This window comes from Falco rusticolus, chromosome 10 (genome assembly GCF_015220075.1).
Source record: "Falco rusticolus isolate bFalRus1 chromosome 10, bFalRus1.pri, whole genome shotgun sequence".
Taxonomy (NCBI): domain Eukaryota; kingdom Metazoa; phylum Chordata; class Aves; order Falconiformes; family Falconidae; genus Falco; species Falco rusticolus.
The window spans coordinates 19,239,023-19,255,083 of NC_051196.1; the positions used below are offsets into that span (position 1 = coordinate 19,239,023).

General features: G+C 61.0%; 3 protein-coding genes across 4 annotated transcripts; 1 reads left to right on the forward strand and 2 right to left on the reverse strand.

Moving 5' to 3' along the window:
• Window positions 1-2,164: 2,164 nt before the first annotated feature.
• On the reverse strand, window positions 2,165-3,094 carry LOC119154387 (olfactory receptor 5G3-like). The gene has a single exon (XM_037401830.1). It carries the CDS (start codon window positions 3,089-3,091, stop codon window positions 2,165-2,167), a length of 927 nt encoding a protein of 308 aa, XP_037257727.1. The 5' UTR covers window positions 3,092-3,094.
• Window positions 3,095-7,132: 4,038 nt separating this feature from the next.
• Window positions 7,133-8,827, forward strand: TBX10 (T-box transcription factor 10). The gene is made up of 8 exons (XM_037402629.1): window positions 7,133-7,139; window positions 7,385-7,568; window positions 7,640-7,741; window positions 7,808-7,979; window positions 8,076-8,231; window positions 8,300-8,367; window positions 8,446-8,534; window positions 8,592-8,827. Exons 1-8 carry the CDS (start codon window positions 7,133-7,135, stop codon window positions 8,825-8,827), a joined length of 1,014 nt encoding a protein of 337 aa, XP_037258526.1.
• Window positions 8,828-8,893: 66 nt separating this feature from the next.
• TCIRG1 (T cell immune regulator 1, ATPase H+ transporting V0 subunit a3) lies at window positions 8,894-15,640 on the reverse strand. 2 transcript variants are annotated; one of them, XM_037401768.1, is made up of 20 exons: window positions 15,595-15,640; window positions 14,843-15,016; window positions 13,928-14,006; window positions 13,597-13,826; window positions 13,407-13,501; window positions 12,527-12,653; window positions 12,363-12,445; window positions 12,126-12,219; window positions 11,836-12,048; window positions 11,537-11,687; window positions 11,317-11,456; window positions 10,997-11,154; window positions 10,833-10,923; window positions 10,634-10,752; window positions 10,249-10,462; window positions 9,930-10,046; window positions 9,741-9,851; window positions 9,530-9,650; window positions 9,271-9,442; window positions 8,894-9,181 (listed from the first exon to the last, which is right to left on the reverse strand). In XM_037401768.1, the coding sequence occupies exons 2-20, from the start codon at window positions 14,957-14,959 to the stop codon at window positions 9,100-9,102; spliced, it is 2,514 nt and encodes an 837-aa protein (XP_037257665.1). In that variant the 5' UTR covers window positions 14,960-15,016; window positions 15,595-15,640; the 3' UTR covers window positions 8,894-9,099. The 2 variants fall into 2 exon arrangements, with proteins under 2 accessions (XP_037257665.1, XP_037257664.1); XM_037401767.1 differs by lacking the exons at window positions 14,843-15,016; window positions 15,595-15,640 and having other exon boundaries at window positions 13,928-14,521.
• Window positions 15,641-16,061: the final 421 nt, after the last annotated feature.

The window sequence follows — 16,061 nt, forward strand, 5'->3', positions numbered from 1 at the left end:
AGCTCACCTTCCCATTCAGGCACCAGGTGATGGTGGAGGCAAGACCAGCTGGACACAAAGTCGTTAAATATTGGTGTATATTACATACCTCCAAATAATAACAACCATAGGTCACTGCAGCAAGAAGGGATGCTCTGGGACCGTAAATAAAATGTTAAAATTAATCTTGATCTTTTGTTTAAGGAAAAAAGTGTCGATCTTCCCCACACCTGAATTAAAGAGCACTGGGAGAGTGCTGGTCAGAGGAGCAGAAGTGTGGGAGAACAGCAGGGGTTACACACAGAGGTCCCAGTTCAGCCATCCTGATGGACACACCTGGAGACATGGGAGGAGATGAAGAGCAGGGAACCTTGCCTGCTACAGCTGTGCACAGCCTCTCGTCGGCACCAAAATAGGCAGCCTGCCTGTAACGTGAAATAGCTACGGCCAAGTGCAGTTTTTTAACCCATTTCAGGGACAAAGAAAGGATGCGTGAAGGAATTAATAACACCAAATTCTTTTTTACTTGATGCCAGCAGCAAGCGCTCCGGGTGCCTATTGCAGATGTGGGCAAATCTGAGACTTCCTACCGTCGATTTGCAACATGGGGAATTCCAGCTAGAAACAAGGGGAGGAAAAAACCCACCGTCAGGGTGGCCAGACACTGAAACAGGGGTGGGGGTGTGTGAAACCTCTGCCCTTGGTGGTCCCCAAGGCTCAGCAGGGCAGTGGGGTTGGAGCTGGCCCTGGCTGGTGTGGGTGGCTGTACCAGAGACCTCCTGGGGTCCTAGCCACGGGGGGTGGGGGTGGGGGGGGGCATAAGTAGCCCCAACACGGCACAGCTGATAAGAGAGGAACTGAGCAGGAGAGCAAACAGCTGGGAGGACGTTTGCCCCGGGCTGACAGGGCTAGCCTGGCAGCCAACGGATGGCTGGATTAAATAATAACCAGGGAATTATCGGGAAGCTTTGGGAACAAAGACCAACTCACCCGACTGAGTCTGAGTGCCTGTTAGTTGTGTGTCGGAAATAAATTAGCAAACCCCTTTGATCCTGGGTTGATTTAATCCAACCCAAGTTATTACACATCTCCAGGATAGCACCAAGGCTAAGCCATCACTCCAGACTTTGCCATGGTCCTGGCAGAGGCTGCAGCCTGTAGGGGCTGAGGCAATACACAAACTGCAGTATTTGTGCTTTTTCACGTATGCAACATTTGTGCACCACCCAGCAGCTCTGTCTGCAGGAAGGCAGCAGGAGAGACGTCAGGGCAGGCAATGGCATGGGTCCAGGCTGGCGTGGGCTGCAGAACATCATGTCTGAAGGAGAAGGCTGCTGAGCAACACTGTAACTCCTGTGATCTGTTCTGGCCGGGGTAGTGTGGACATCATGGCTTGTATTGCTGTCAACAGGGAGAGGGAAAGCAAAGGTGTGGAGCAGTGGATGGGCATTCCGTGATAGTACCTGCCCTGGGGGGATTCATCACTACAGCATCTTAAAATGATTTCAAGGTGCCTTCATGTACAATAGAGGTCACCCAAATACCCTATTTAACTTAAATTTTTAGCTGTCTAAAATTAAATGAGGTGTATGATGCTGTTAATCAATAATGAGGTTTGAGTAAGAAAAAGGGAAAATATTTCCTGCATAGTGTGCCAGTTGTTTGCTGTCATCTCTATTTTTCTTGCTAAAGGTGTTGACGTACTCAGACCAGTTATTATGGCCCTTAATGACTTTACAACACTGTCTTGAAATGGAATTTGATTCAGTGGGACAGTGGAATTCACTCCTGTTTATTCTGATTTGCTAAGCAAAAGGAAGAGCAACACACGACACGGTTCATCAGTCGAGTCCAGCCAATCTAGAAATGTTTGCAATATTCTTCTGGTTCAGCTTGGCCTGATACATAGGATTAAATAAATGGTAAAGGGCAAAATTTAAAATGAGAAGTGCATGCTTGTAGTTCTCTACCTGTGTCTTTATTAGGTTAAATTAACTACTAAATATAATTACCAACATCTGGAGGAGTTAAATTATTAGTATTCTCAGCTGCTGATATTGAAACAGCTAGCATATCACGTAAATCAAAGTGTAGAAGACACCAAAAACGTTGTCGATCTGAGATATTTAACAAAAGGCTGAGTGCATCTCGATTCTATCTGACCATAAATTTACAACATTCAAGATCATTTTATTTTTGCAAGTCTCCTCAAAGCCTCCTTCACGTCCTTATTCCTCAGGCTGTAGATGAACGGGTTCAGCATGGGAGTCACCACGGTGTAGAGGACCACAGCCCATTTATCTCCTCCTCTTGAGCTGTCTGAGCTGGGCTTTAAGTACATAAAAAATGATGTCCCATAGAAGATGCTCACAGTGACGAGGTGGGAGCTGCAGGTAGAGAAGGCTTTGTGCTTGCCCTTGGCTGAACTGATGCTCAGGATGGTGGAGATGACGGCCATGTAGGAGACCAGGATAACCAGGATGCTGGATGCACCAAATAAAGATGCTGAAGTTCTTAGGATAGCGTGGCTGAGGGTGATGTCTGTAGTTGAGAGTGATATCAGAGCGGAAATGTCACAGAAGAACAGGTCAATGACACTGGAGCTGCAGAAGGATAACCTGGACATGCCGATAGTCTGCCCCGTGCCATTTATCAACCCCATGAGATATGACCCAGTCACCAGCTGGAAACAGCATTCTGGGGACATGACAAGGGGATACACCAGGGGATGGCAAATGGCCACGTAACGGTCATACGCCATTGCAGCCAGCAGGAAGCACTCGGTTATCCCAAAAAGATCAAAAATGAATACCTGAGCCATACACCCAGCATAAGCAATGACCTTCTTCTCTGATATGAAGTCAACTAACATCTTGGGGGTGATGACGGTGGAAGAACAGAGGTCTACAAAAGCCAGGTTGCCCAGGAAATAATACATGGGGGAGTGGAGCTGAGGGCTGGCCCTGATTAACACCATCATCCCAAGGTTCCCCAGGACAGTGATGAGGTAGGTGAGCAGAAATATCAGGAAGAGGATGACCTGAGTCACCGGGTCCTCTGTGAACCCCATTAAGCTGAACTTGGTCACTTGGGTGCAGTTGCTTTGTGTCATTAGTTGGATGCGTGCTGGAGGTTTCTTCTACAACAGGCAGGTACCTTTCAAGTGGAAAACCCTCTATCCAGTGGGACCTGCACAGAGACAATCATACAGGATCTAAAGGAAGAGTTTAGGCACCGATCAATTAGAAACGGCTTGCCAAAAGTCACATCACCGCACGGGTGAAACAAGCAGGGTGCTGTAAAAGCAAAGCTTTGCTCAGGCTGTGCAGTGCCAGGGCACAGCGTGGTGCCCGGTCCTCTGCCTCGCTTCTGGATGCTCAGCAGTGACCTTTGGGAAAGGCTGTAGGGAGGTTACACACCTGAGTAGCTTTACCTTAGTGCTGCATTTCGTCCCGTGTTACTGTTCAGTCTGGGACTTTGAGATCATCCAGCTCAACCTGAACCACAGAAGCGAGGTACTTCCACAGCGCCAAGGACATTGTTCACCCTCTCATTGACGCTGGCCAACCACCTGCTTCTTCCCTCTTTGCTGGGATGTCTTCCTAACCACAAAACCCGGCACAGAAGTTTCTGTAGGTTTCCCCCACTCCTGATGCACTGCTCCGGCTATAGAAGCTTTCCCTGGGTCTCCTGCCTGCTCCTAGAGTCTTCAAATGGAAATGAGCAACTCCCGCAGCTGAGCAACCTCTTCTTGAAAATATGTTTGGGGAAAAAATTGTCTTTTGGACTTGCCTGGTCTCAGCAATGGTAAGCTCCCTAAAAATTCTTCACAGGAAAGCTTCTGATCCTCATCCCAGAACCCTTTGTGGTCAATGAGGGAGGAAGCTTCCTGGGTGCCCTCTCCAGCAGGGTGTCTCCAGACCTGCCACCTTAGCAGTTGTGTGGTGAGGACAGAGGACAGACAGCTCCCTGGTTTTGGTGGAAAGTCCAGAGTATCATGAAGAAGCAAATCCCAGGACCCTGCAGGTAGGGCAGGAGATGAAGACAGGAGCTGTTTCTTTTCTGCAAGAGAAAACTGCAGGAGATGGGTCCTCTGTCCTTGTCATGGGTCTGGTACAGGGAGCTGAAGACATCAACCCTCACACCTCAGCACTACCTCTGCTTCCCTCCTGATGCTCTTGGAGATTGATGTGAAGATGTGCCTGCCTGAAGCTCTGCAGGGGAGCTTGAAAACAAACCACCGCTGGCAAACACCCTTGCTATTTCACCTAACCTGGGGATCTGGGGACTGTACATCTTTTTGAGCCCCAGGAGAGTGCCAAAGCCCAAAGCAGGTCATTATCTTTTCTCCGCACTTCTGAGTTTGGAGAACGTACCCAGAGGAGATGACCTCAGCTTGAGTGAGCAACGGGGCTTTGGGCTCCCTTCAGAGCAAACCACAGAACAACACCTCATCTTTCACGTCCACTCTGAGCTTTTCAGGGACACTTGCAGCTCCACAAGTGCCATGTTTGACATCATCATGCCAAGGAGCTGAGGGAGACCTTGCCAAAGGGGCAAAGTCCCGCAGGAGCTGAGCCAGGGCTGGTAACAGGGTCCATCAGCAGTCCCAGGAGCACCATAGATAATGAACCACCTTTCTAACCATTTTATATTTCTTATACTCAAACCATAGCTCACCAGTTTGGCTGCAAGGAGCCAACAGATCATGGTGACCTTGCTAAAGTTGAGGTAAATGCTGTCTGCTACTCTTATTGTCCACACAGCCATCAGTCCTCCCAGTGCCCAAGGTGCTCAGGTTGGTCAGGCATGACTTGTCCTTGGTACCTCCATGCTGGCTATTCACGGTCACCTTCCTGTCCTTCCTCCAGTTGGAGAGGACTTCCAGGGGATTTTGCTTTTCAGCCCCACTGGGGACTGAAGCAGCCCACAGGCCTTGTGCCCTCCTTCTTGATGATATTTACCTTCTTCCACCCATCGTGCTAGAAACACACCAGCCATAAGGGAAAAATGAGATCCTGAGGGAGAGGTGCCCAGAACTGGAAAGAAGGTGATGCGAAGGATGAGATGAGGAGAGTGATGAAGGACTGAAAGGGGCGTCGAGAGGGGAAAAGGGCCCTTCTGAAGGGATGAAGGAAAGCTCTAAGGCTGGCCCTGTCTCTGGCAGCTCTAATGGAGATTCCCAAGCCCAACGGGAGGTGCAGGGTACCTCTTCCTACATCCTCTTCCCACCAAGCAAAGGGTGAGTGCCCAGAGCAGCAGAAACCACTGTGGCATCAGGTCAGATGTATTCTGCAGAATGGGAATTAGCTTAGGCACGGAAAGCCCTGACCCACACCCTCGGCTGAGCACCAGGCAGGGCAGCCAGGCTGACACTTCCCAGAGACAAACACAAAAGGAAAGGAAAAGTCAGATGGATTCACACCAGAGCCCAGCCGGACAGAGGCTCTCCCTCTGTTCTCAGCGAGGAAAAACCGCTCAAAGCAGGGTTGGGTTAGACATCACCTCCGACACTGAGAACTGGTGTTTTACAGACTTGGAGCCAGAGGCTGCCCTTCCCCAACAGTGCACCACTGTGAGCAAACCCCCACCATCTGGGCAGCGTTTGGGGTTAAAAACCCTCCCAGGGCAGCACCCTCACCTTTTCCTTTCTCTCCAGCAGAAAAATCAGCTACAGGAGCTGCAGAACCCAGCGTGATACCGTAGAAGAGTCCTAGCAGGTCCGGTCCTGCCTGGGGCTGAGCCCCCTCCACCCGCCCCCCTGCTGTCAGCACTGCCTCTCGCACCTCCTCATCTCCCCGCTCAATACCAGCCCTGCAGCCATGGACCAGCTGACAGCGGGAGATGGATGGAGCCGAGCCAGCACCGCAGGGTGTGGGACATGTGCGGGGATGTAATGGACACGGGGGGCTTGGGGAGATGGTCCCTGCCCCATTTGCATCAGTCCCAGTCCCAAAAGCCAGTGCTGCCCACACAGCCTCCTTGGCCACCCTGCAGCACACGGGGGCCAGAGGGTTTCTTCTCTGTTACGCTGGCCGAGGGAAGGACTGAAGCACCAACCCCAAAGCAGAAGCAAAGGCTGGGTCCCAGTTTGGAGAAAACAGCCAGCTCTGTGCAAAGCAGGGAGGGATTTCAGCCCTTGCCCAGTGCCACCATCACCGAGGTACCACCGGGGACACAAACTCATCAGCATCCCCATGAAGATGCCCACTGTTCCCTCCAGACCTGTCCCCAGAGCCCCAGCATCCCTCATCATCTCCAAATACACTCCCGTGGTGTGCAGAGATGGTGTCCTCAGCCCCGTTGCAGTTCAGAGGGGAGTGGGGGGCTCCAGAGTAGCTCCTCTGCTTCCCCCATGCCCCAGTCCCCTGACCCTGTGTCAGTCACCTCCCCACATGCATCCCTTGCCCCTGCAGCACCAGCTTGTCCCCATCCATCTCCTGCTGTCAGGCTGGTATTGAGCATCATGATGGGAGGTGTGGGGGAAGGGGGGCTTAGCCCCAGGGCAGGACTGGGGGTCCTGGGTACCAGTGCAGAGACAGGACCGGCATTCAGGATGGGTGCGGGGCAGGGGGAGCACTTTCCTCCCCCACCACCGAGCTGCAGAGGCTTTGCACAAACAGCCGGCACGTTGCAGATGCCTCAACACCTCCCTGCGCTTTAATACCAGGTGTTGACGGCAGCTGTCGGCTGAGCTGCTGGCGCACGAGCGGCTGCCATGTGCCGGGACAGGTTTTGCCCAGGGGAGAGAGATGGTCGGAGCAGCCCCCCATCTCCCCCTGCCCAGATGTGTGACATGAGGGGGACAAGGAGACCCAAGGAGAGCTGTCTCTCCCCAGCCCAGTGTACCCTGAAATGCAGTGGGGATCAGCGATGCTCCCAGCCACTCCAGGGCCACCGCTCGCCTCCCGTCCATCATCATCGCGTCAAGGCGTGAAGCCAAGTCGGGGAAGGGGGCCGTGCTCCAGCCCCCAAGGACCACTGCAGCTCCAGCCCCCGCCTCTCCACCCCTAGCTGGGGCATAAAACCCCCGGCAGGCTGCGGGGGACAGTCCAGAGCTGGCGCTGCACGGGGAGGGGTCTTCGGTGGGGTCCCCACTGCCGCCGTGCTGGGGGACGGAGCCACAGCTGCCGCTTGCCCACCCACAGAACACATGGCAGGTAAAACCCACCCACGGCAATGCTCCCCCCTACCCAGCAGCGGGGTCCCATGGTGTTTTGGGGTGCAGTGAGTCACCCAGACCCACGAGCAACTGGGGTTGCAATGGGGAGGGGGATAAAACCCCAGTAGGGACTCCCCGGTCCTCCCACCCCCTCCAGGGGGGAAGGATGTGATGGGGCAGCTGGTGGTGCACATCTGGGGTGCAGGATCAGGCCCCTTGCAACACCCCTTCCCCCCTCCGCAGCCTTCCTGGGGGGGCCAGGCGAGGGGCCCCCCTGCGGCACTGGCCTCGGGTGGGCAGGCGAGGGGCCGGGGACCAGCAGCAAGAACCGGCGCGTGTGCCACGCCACGGCACGGCTGGAGATGGGCAGCCTCTGGGAGGAGTTCAACCGCCTGGGCACCGAGATGATCGTCACCAAGGCAGGCAGGTAAGTACCAGAGCAGGACAGGGAGGCTGCCGGGTGGGGGGCACCTCCTTCCTACCCCCCCCTCCCCGCAGGAGGATGTTTCCCACCTTCCAGGTGAAGCTGTCGGGGCTGGACCCGCTGGCTGACTATGTCTTGCTCATGGACTTCATCCCGCTGGATGACAAGAGATACAGGTTGGGTGATGGGGATGCTGGGGGGGGCCGGATCCTGGGGTAGTGCTGAGCCCCCCTGCCCCGCAGGTATGCCTTCCACAGCTCCTCCTGGCTGGCAGCGGGACGGGCCGACCCGGCAGCCCCCGGCCGCGTCCACTTCCACCCCGACTCCCCAGCCAAGGGTGCCCAGTGGATGCGGCAGATCGTCTCCTTCGACAAGCTCAAGCTGACCAACAACCTCCTGGATGACAACGGCCACGTGAGGACCTAGCCCTGGGGCGGGCAGTGCAGGAGGACACGATGCGCCCCTGCACAGAGTGGGTCCTGCCCACTCCCCCTATTCCCCCCTCCCCAGATCATCCTCAACTCCATGCACCGCTACCAGCCCCGCTTCCACGTGGTCTTCGTGGACCCGCGACGGGACAGTGAGCGCTTTGCCCACCAGAACTTCAAGTCCTTCAGCTTCCCCGAGACCCAGTTCATGGCGGTGACGGCTTACCAGAACCACCGGGTGAGCTCCAGGGCGGGGGGACATGGGGGACGCCCCCAGAGACCCCCTGACCCTGCTCCCTTCCACAGATCACCCAGCTGAAAATCGCCAGCAACCCCTTTGCCAAGGGCTTTCGGGACGGTGACCCTGAGCCGTGGTAAGGCCCCGCCGCTCCGACACCACGATAAGGGGCTCCATGCCACCCCCCCGCCTGAGCCCCCCATCTCTCTTGCAGGTGCGGGGTGCCAGCAGGGTCCCTGCTGGGTGCAATGCCCCGTGCCCGAGCCACCGCGCTGCCCTCCCGCCCTGAGAAGCAGGAGAAAGGTAGGGGGGCTGGAGGGGGGACTGACCATCCCCTGTTGCTGTCTCTCCCCCCCGCAGGGGCTCCTCGCAGCCATGGAGGACTGGCTGCTGCCGTACCCCCCCAACCAGCCCCACAAGCAGCTCCCCCCGGCTTCCCTGAGCTGCCCGCACCCCCCTTCCAACCCCTCGCCTGCCCCCGCAGTGTCTATGTGGGGGCCAAGCCCTGCACCCTGCCCTACCCCCTGCCCACCTTCCCCCCGCTCAGCACCTACGGCCCCACCACGGCCCCCACCTTCGGCTACGGGCAGCAGTGATGGGTGGGGGCACAGATGCCAGGACCCCCGACCCAGCCCACGGCAGAGGGGATGGAGACGCGGAGGTGGGGACGAGCCACGGGGACAGCTTTATTCGCTGCCGAGGAGGGAATGGGGAGGATGCTGCAACCAGACCCCCGTGGCCCCTCAGCCTTGGGGATTTGGGGGCACAACGCTGCCCCCCAGCCCCCCTGGCTGAGCTGCCTGCAGCAGGGTGGGGACTGGGTCCGGCCGATGCCCTGAGCCCCCAGCGGGACCCGCGCAGGACGACTCTACTCCCAGGTGTCAGAGGCGAAGGTGAAGGGGCACAGCTTGTACCCGGCGCCCATGTAAAACTTATTCTGAAACTCCACCCTGCCGAGGAGAGTGGCCGGTGAGGAGTGGCGCTGGGGGGGATCAGTCACCCCGTCCCACCAGCACCCCACGCCCTCAGCCAGGCTCACCAGTGCAGGCGCAGGGCGTGGAGGAAGGCGGAGAGCCCCTCCATCACCAGCAGGATCGCCACGGTCAGCACGGCGAAGGCGGCGAAGACGGGCACCAGCACCACACCGCCCACATAGTTCAGCCGCACGAAGCCGTTGCGCATCACCATGGTCCATAGGACCTCTGACAGCTCTGGGAAGGGGGGGACAGGGACAGGCAGAGGGGTTGAGGCTTAGCCCAGCCCCGGGGCGGGGCACGCAGGGGACCGGGGGGACTCACGGGCATGGGCCAGGCTGAGTGCCCAGAGCCGCAGGTAGGATGCGGTGTTGGAGATGCAGCCCAGGCAGTACTCGATGGTGTGGATCGCCTGGTGCATGAAGATCTCAGCAAAGTCCAGGTGCTGCAGGGACGGAAGGGACACAGGATGTCAGCGGCGGGGCACAGCCACCCCCACCACACCACCCAAGACCACCAGACCAGTTCCCCTCACCTCAGCGTCAGGGCTGTGCCCCCCGCTCTCCACGTCCTCCTTGGTGGCATTGACAGAGTTGCCAGCCTTCTGCCCCTCCAGCAGCGGCTCCTGCTCCCCCGCCGTCACCAGCTGCAAGGTGATGGCATCAGTGGTGAGACCCCACCGCACCCCCCTGCCCAAGCCCCACCACCCCGACCCCAGCCTCACCGCAGGGCGACCGGTCCTCCGCGTGCGCTGCCGGCAGCACAGGTACAGCGGTGTCCCCAGGAGCAGGACAGGCACCGATGCCAGCGCCAGCACCACCAGCACGGTCTGCACCGGCACCTGCGGCACAGGGGCACCAGTTCAGTGTCCTCCACGGCACCAGCCACCCAAGCTGAGAACAGCCCCACCCATGACACAGCGGGAGACCACCACCACCACCACAGCGGCCCCCACAGGGCTTCCCATTGCTCCCAGCCTGGGCAAGGGGAAGGGTAGGCACTGGGTCCCTGGGTGGGTGCCCCCCATCTTGGTGGGGTGCTACCTGCCCCCGGTAGAGTGGGAGGTTGTCAGCGTTGGAGGTGAAGAGGAACATGTCGATGAAGTGGATGAGGATGCTGGGGGCTACCAGGGAGTCGGCGGCACTGAACTTCACCCACTTGTAGAAGATGAGGAAGACGAGGTAGCCAAAGAGCGCCAGGAGGAAAACCATCTCGGGCAGGAGCTCCAGCACCAACCGGTGCCGCTGCTGGAAGTGCCTGGGCAGGGGGACATCAGCCAAGCTCAGCCCAGCATGGCACACCCTCGCGTGACCTGGGCTCCCACCCAAATGTAGGGGTCCAGGACTCCACTCACCCACCCCACCCGGGTGAGTCCAGTCCCTTTAGCATGATCATGGGTGGCCAGATCCCACAGCCACAGGGACTCACACATGGTTGAAGACCCCCAACAGGACACCGAAACCCATGTGCACGATGCCCAGCACCACGGACATCTTCATCTTGAAGGAGTTGAGGAAGTTGAGGTGGTTGGTGGCCAAGCTCCAGATCTGTCGTGGACAAGGTGGGTGAGACTCTGGGCCACCCCACCGAGGGTCCCACCCCATCCTCTCCCCCACAGGACACTCACTGGGTCGATCCCGAAAGGATAGGGCCCTCGGAAGACGCCGGTGATGTTGGGATCCAAGGTGAGGGATGGGTGGGTGGCAAGGTAGGCAGAGCTGTGGGTAGAGCAGGGGGTGTCAGTACAGGCAGGGACACAGGCAGGGTTCACTGGGGGACTGGGAGTCACACCTCCAGGAGGAGTGGTTGGCCATGGTGGCCACGCTCCAGGCAGAGGGGAAGATGACAGTGGCTTTGCTGAAGCACTCATTGTAGATGAAGCCAGTGTAGATGGAGAAGGCCCCCATAAGCAGGATGAGGTAGCGCCCCTCGAAGAACGTCAGCCAGATCTGGTGGGGGCAAACACGGCTCCTGCATCCACCACCTCCCATGCCCCACACTGTCCCCCTCCCACACCTCCAACCCTGCCCCATACTGCCTTTGTCCTGTACTACCACCCCCATCCCACACCTTCAACCAGGTCCCCACACCCCCAACCACGTCCTGCTCACCTCGTTGCTGGCCTGCTGCAGGCTGGGGCTGTTCTCATACAGCACCATCCAGAGAGCGAAGAGGAACATGAGCAGCCCATGCCCCACGTCCCCAAACATGATGGCGAAGATGAAGGGGAAGGTGATGATGGCGTAGGGCGCTGCAGGGACACAGGGATCATGTCACACAGGGTGTCCCCCCCACCAGTCTGGGATGCTGCAGGGGGTCGGGGGGCCTTACCAGGGTTCACCTCCTGGTAGCTGGCCACCCCGTAGGCATCCACAATGCTCTGGAAGCCAGCAGTGAACTTGTTGGTGCGGATGAGGGTGGGGGGGTTCTCCGAGGTGGGGATGCGCTGCACGAAGCACTCCACGCTCGAGCCGCTCTTGTACTGTGGGGAAAGCACCCAGTGCCTGACACAGGGCACCCCCTGCCTCGCACCCCGGCACGAGGACACGGATGGGGACACCGAGCAACCCTGAGCATGGGGACACCGAACAAACCCTGGCACAAGGACATGGTAACACCAAGCAACCCACCGATCCCTGGCGCAGGGCGTCCTGCACTTGCGTGAGGTCCCTCACGGGGCACCAGACCTCAGCGATGAGGCACTTCTCGGTGACATCGAAGCTGCACTGGTTGAGGATGAGGTAGATGGCCTTCATCTTCTGCACCTGCACCCGCCAGGTGGGCAGCGCCAGCGCCACCTTGTCCAGCACCTGTGCCAGGTACTGCTCTGTCTCCTCCAGCACCTGCGGGTGCCCAGCACAGGTCAGGGACGGGGGACCCCCCATGGCCCCCCCGGTCCCCACTATAGTGCCCAGCTAACCACGCTGAGGTCCTGGATCTGGCTGTGCAGCCCGCTCATGGTGTCCGCCCGGCTGGCCTCGCTCTCCGGGTAGGGGTACATGTGGCAGTGGAAGCTGGGACAGACGGACACCACAGTGTCAGGGGGACCAGAGCTCCCCAAGGTGGCCCAGCCTGTCCCCGTCGCGGGGATCCAGAGTGGGTCTTGCTAAATAAACCTCTGCCTGGCCGGATGCGTGGCGTGGGGCCCCTGGCTCACCAGTCCGAGATCTTGCGGATCTTCTGCCCGATTTGCTCACCCCAGTAGGAGATGAGGAAGATGACCCAGGTGATGCTCTCGCCCTGGAGACAGCAAAGCCCATGTCAGCCCCAGCTGTCCTGGCCCCTCTTCCCTGCCAGCCCCCACCCCAGTGCCCTGCTCACCGTGGCCAGGTCCTCCATGGGCTCCGGCATCTCCACAAAGCTGGCCACCAGGTAGCCGCGGCAGGCGCGCCACAGCAGCCGCTCGAAGGCGCTCACCCGCCATGGGTGAATAACACCGGCCACAAAGCTGCAGGGACACAGTGAGGGTGTTGGGACGAGCACGGCTCTGCTGCTGCCCCCACCCCATGGCCAGACCCCTGCCCCATGGCTCTTCCCCAGTCCTCATCCTCCAGCCATGCCCCACGGCCACACCTCTGCCCCACGGCTCATCTCCAACCCTCACTCTACAGCCATGCCCACTGCCCCACAGCCACACCACCGCCCCACGGCTCCGCTCCAACTCTCATCCTACAGCCATGCCCACCACCCCACGGCCACACCACCGCCCCACGGCCCCTCTCCAACTCTCATCCTACAGCCATGCCCACCACCACACGGCCACACCACCGCCCCATGGCCCCGCTCCAACTCTCATCCTACAGCCATGCCCACTGCCCCACGGCCACACCACCGCCCCACGGCCCCGCTCCAACTCTCATCCTACAGCCATGCCCACCACCACACGGCCACACCACCGCCCCACGGCCCCGCTCCAACTCTCATCCTACAGCCATGCCCACCACCCCACGGCCACACCACCGCCCCACGGCCCCTCTCCAACTCTCATCCTACAGCCATGCCCACCACCCCACGGCCACACCACCGCCCCACGGCCCCTCTCCAACTCTCATCCTACAGCCATGCCCACCACCACACGGCCACACCACCGCCCCACGGCCCCGCTCCAACTCTCATCCTACAGCCATGCCCACCACCCCACGGCCACACCACCGCCCCACGGCCCCGCTCCAACCCCCGCCCCACACACAGCCCCTGTTACTTGATCTTGCGGTCGAGGTGCTGGTGCAGGGAGGGATCGAGGATGGGCTCCCGCTCAGAGAGCGCCCGGGGCCGCGGTGGGGAGCCCAGCGGGGCCTGTGGTGATGGGGAGCACAGAGGTGAGGCTGCGGGGGGCAAGCAGGGCGCAGGGCAGCCCCCACAAGGATGGCGAGCCCCCTCCCCGGACCCACCGGCAGGCTGGTGAAGCGCTGGCCCTCGCGCAGGACGTGGAGGTACTGGCGTAGCTCCCGCAGGCGCCCACGCAAGGAGGCGCGGTTGTGGCTGACCTCCCGCAGCTCCTGCGCCAGCTGCTCCGACTGCTCCTGCACCCGCAGTGCCTCCCGCGCCAGCGGCGCCCGCGGGCTCTCTGGGCACGGCCCCAGCACCCGCCCAGCACCCCGCAGCTCCTGCTGCAGGAAGGCTGCGAGAGCCACCGTCAGATGGTGGGGGGGTCGGGGAGGGGGGGGGCACCCCCTGAGGCAGCCCCCCAAAGAGCCAGACCCGAGCCCCCCCAGCACTCACTGAAGGTCTTCTCCATCTCCTCGCAGCGCCGCACCTCGCCCACGAAGCGCCGCTGGAAGGCACTCACGTTGGGGTTCAGCTGCCAGGGGGGCACAGTCACAGCATGGCCCCAGAGGGAACAGGGCACCCCAAGCCACCTGCACCCACCCCCTGCACCCAGAGCACCCCAAACCACCCAAATCCAGTCCCCTGCACACATGGCACCCCAAACCACCCACCCCAAGCCCTCTGCATCCATGGCACCTCAAGCCACCCACATCCACCCCCTGCACCTATGGCACCCCAAAGCCACCAGGCTAAACCCACAGCACCCCAAAACTCCCGCACTCTCTGCACCCACAGTACCCCAAATCCCCTGCATCCATTCCTTGCATCCACTGAACGCCAAACCCTCTGCACCAACTGCACCCCAAGCCAACACCCCCCCAATGCCTGCAACCAGGGGGCCCAAACCCCCCCAAGAGCAACAACCCTACACCTATGGCACCTCAAGCCCACCTGCATCTATCCCTTGAACCCTAAACCACCCACCTCAAACCCCCTGCACCCGCGGCACCCCAAAGCACCCACCCCAAACTTTCTGCACCCAGGGCACCCCAAACCACCTGCAACCATTCCCTGCACCCAGGGCACCCCAAAGCATCTACCCCAACCCTGCTGCACCCAGGGCACCCAAACCCACCCAGACCAACCCCCTGCACCCATGGCACCCCAAACCACCCACCCCAACCCCACTGCACCCATGGCACCCAAAGCCACCCACCCCAACCCCACTGCACCCATGGCACCCAAACCCACCCAGACTAACACCCCTGCACCCAGAGCACCCTGAGCCACCTGTACCCATCCCCTTGCACCCAGGGCACCCAACCCCACCCAGACCAACCCCCCTGCAGCCCCCCGACCCCTACGTACGTCCCTGAACTCGAGCAGCCCGCGCTCGCCCAGCTCGCTGACGCAGCTGTAGGCCGAGGCAGACTGGAGGAAGAGCTGGGCCAGGCAGACCTCCTCGCTGCGGAACAGGGACCCCATGGTGTCCCCCGGGGACCCCACTCCCGCCCTGGGGTGCGGAGGCACAAGGGCACCCGCCTGGGGGGCAGAGGGAGGGGGTGAGGACCAGGGGGGAACTGGCAGTGGTGCTGGGGGGGTCACCTCGGGGGTGGCAGTGGGGTTGGGGGGTACCCCGGGGGTGGCAGTGGTGTTGGGGGGGGGGGAACCCTGCAGATGGCAGGGAGGCTGGCGGGGTGGGGGGAGGGGGGCACCCCGGGGCTTCCAGTGGGGCTGGGGGTGCTCGCAGCAAGGCTGGGGGTCCCCCGGGGGTCTGCAGCAGGACTGGGGGGGGCAGCCGGGGTCCTGCAGCGGCGAGCCGGGGTGTCCCCGGAGCTCTGCCCAGGGGGAAGTGACCCGCCCCGGTCCCACGCGGCTCTTCCCAGCACCGGGCTTGCAAAATACTTTCCAGATCCCCCCGCCCCTGCTCCCCCCGCCCCCCCCGCCCCGGTCCCGTGTGCGGCCCCCGCGCCCGCCCCGCTCAGCTGCAGCTGAGTCAGCGCCACCGCGTCCCCCGCGCCGGGCACTGGCCGCCCCCCGGGGCTGCCCCGGCCCCCCCGCCGCCCGGGACCCCCCCGCCGCCCGGGACCCCCCCCCCCGCGGGAGCCGCCCGCCCCTACCCGGGAGCGCGGGGCGGGCTCGGCACTTCCTCCTTCCCCAGGAAGGGCCCGGCCGCGGGGAGGGACCGGCCCGCCTCCCCCCCCCTCCCCTCCGCCACCGGGACCCCGAAGGCCCGGGAGCACGGAGCCAGAACCGCCCCCCGCACCGCCATCCCCCGTGGAGCATGGAAATGAGACCCACCCCCCCACACACCCCCTGCCACCTCCCGGAGCCGGTACCACCAGGGCCCCCCCACCCCCAGCCGCGGGGGCTGGCTGCAGGCAGGGCATCCCCTCCCGGGGAGAGGGGCACGCGCTCACCCCTTGCCCCTGCCTGCCCCCCACGCACCCCCCACCCCAGCCTGCCTCGCCACGGCCACTCGCTCCCCCCCCCCATTCCTGTGCCCCCAGCCTGGCACGGGTGATGGCACCCCCAGGACCCCTGCTCCCCTCCCCAGAATACCCCCCCGAGGCTCAGGGAAGGGGAT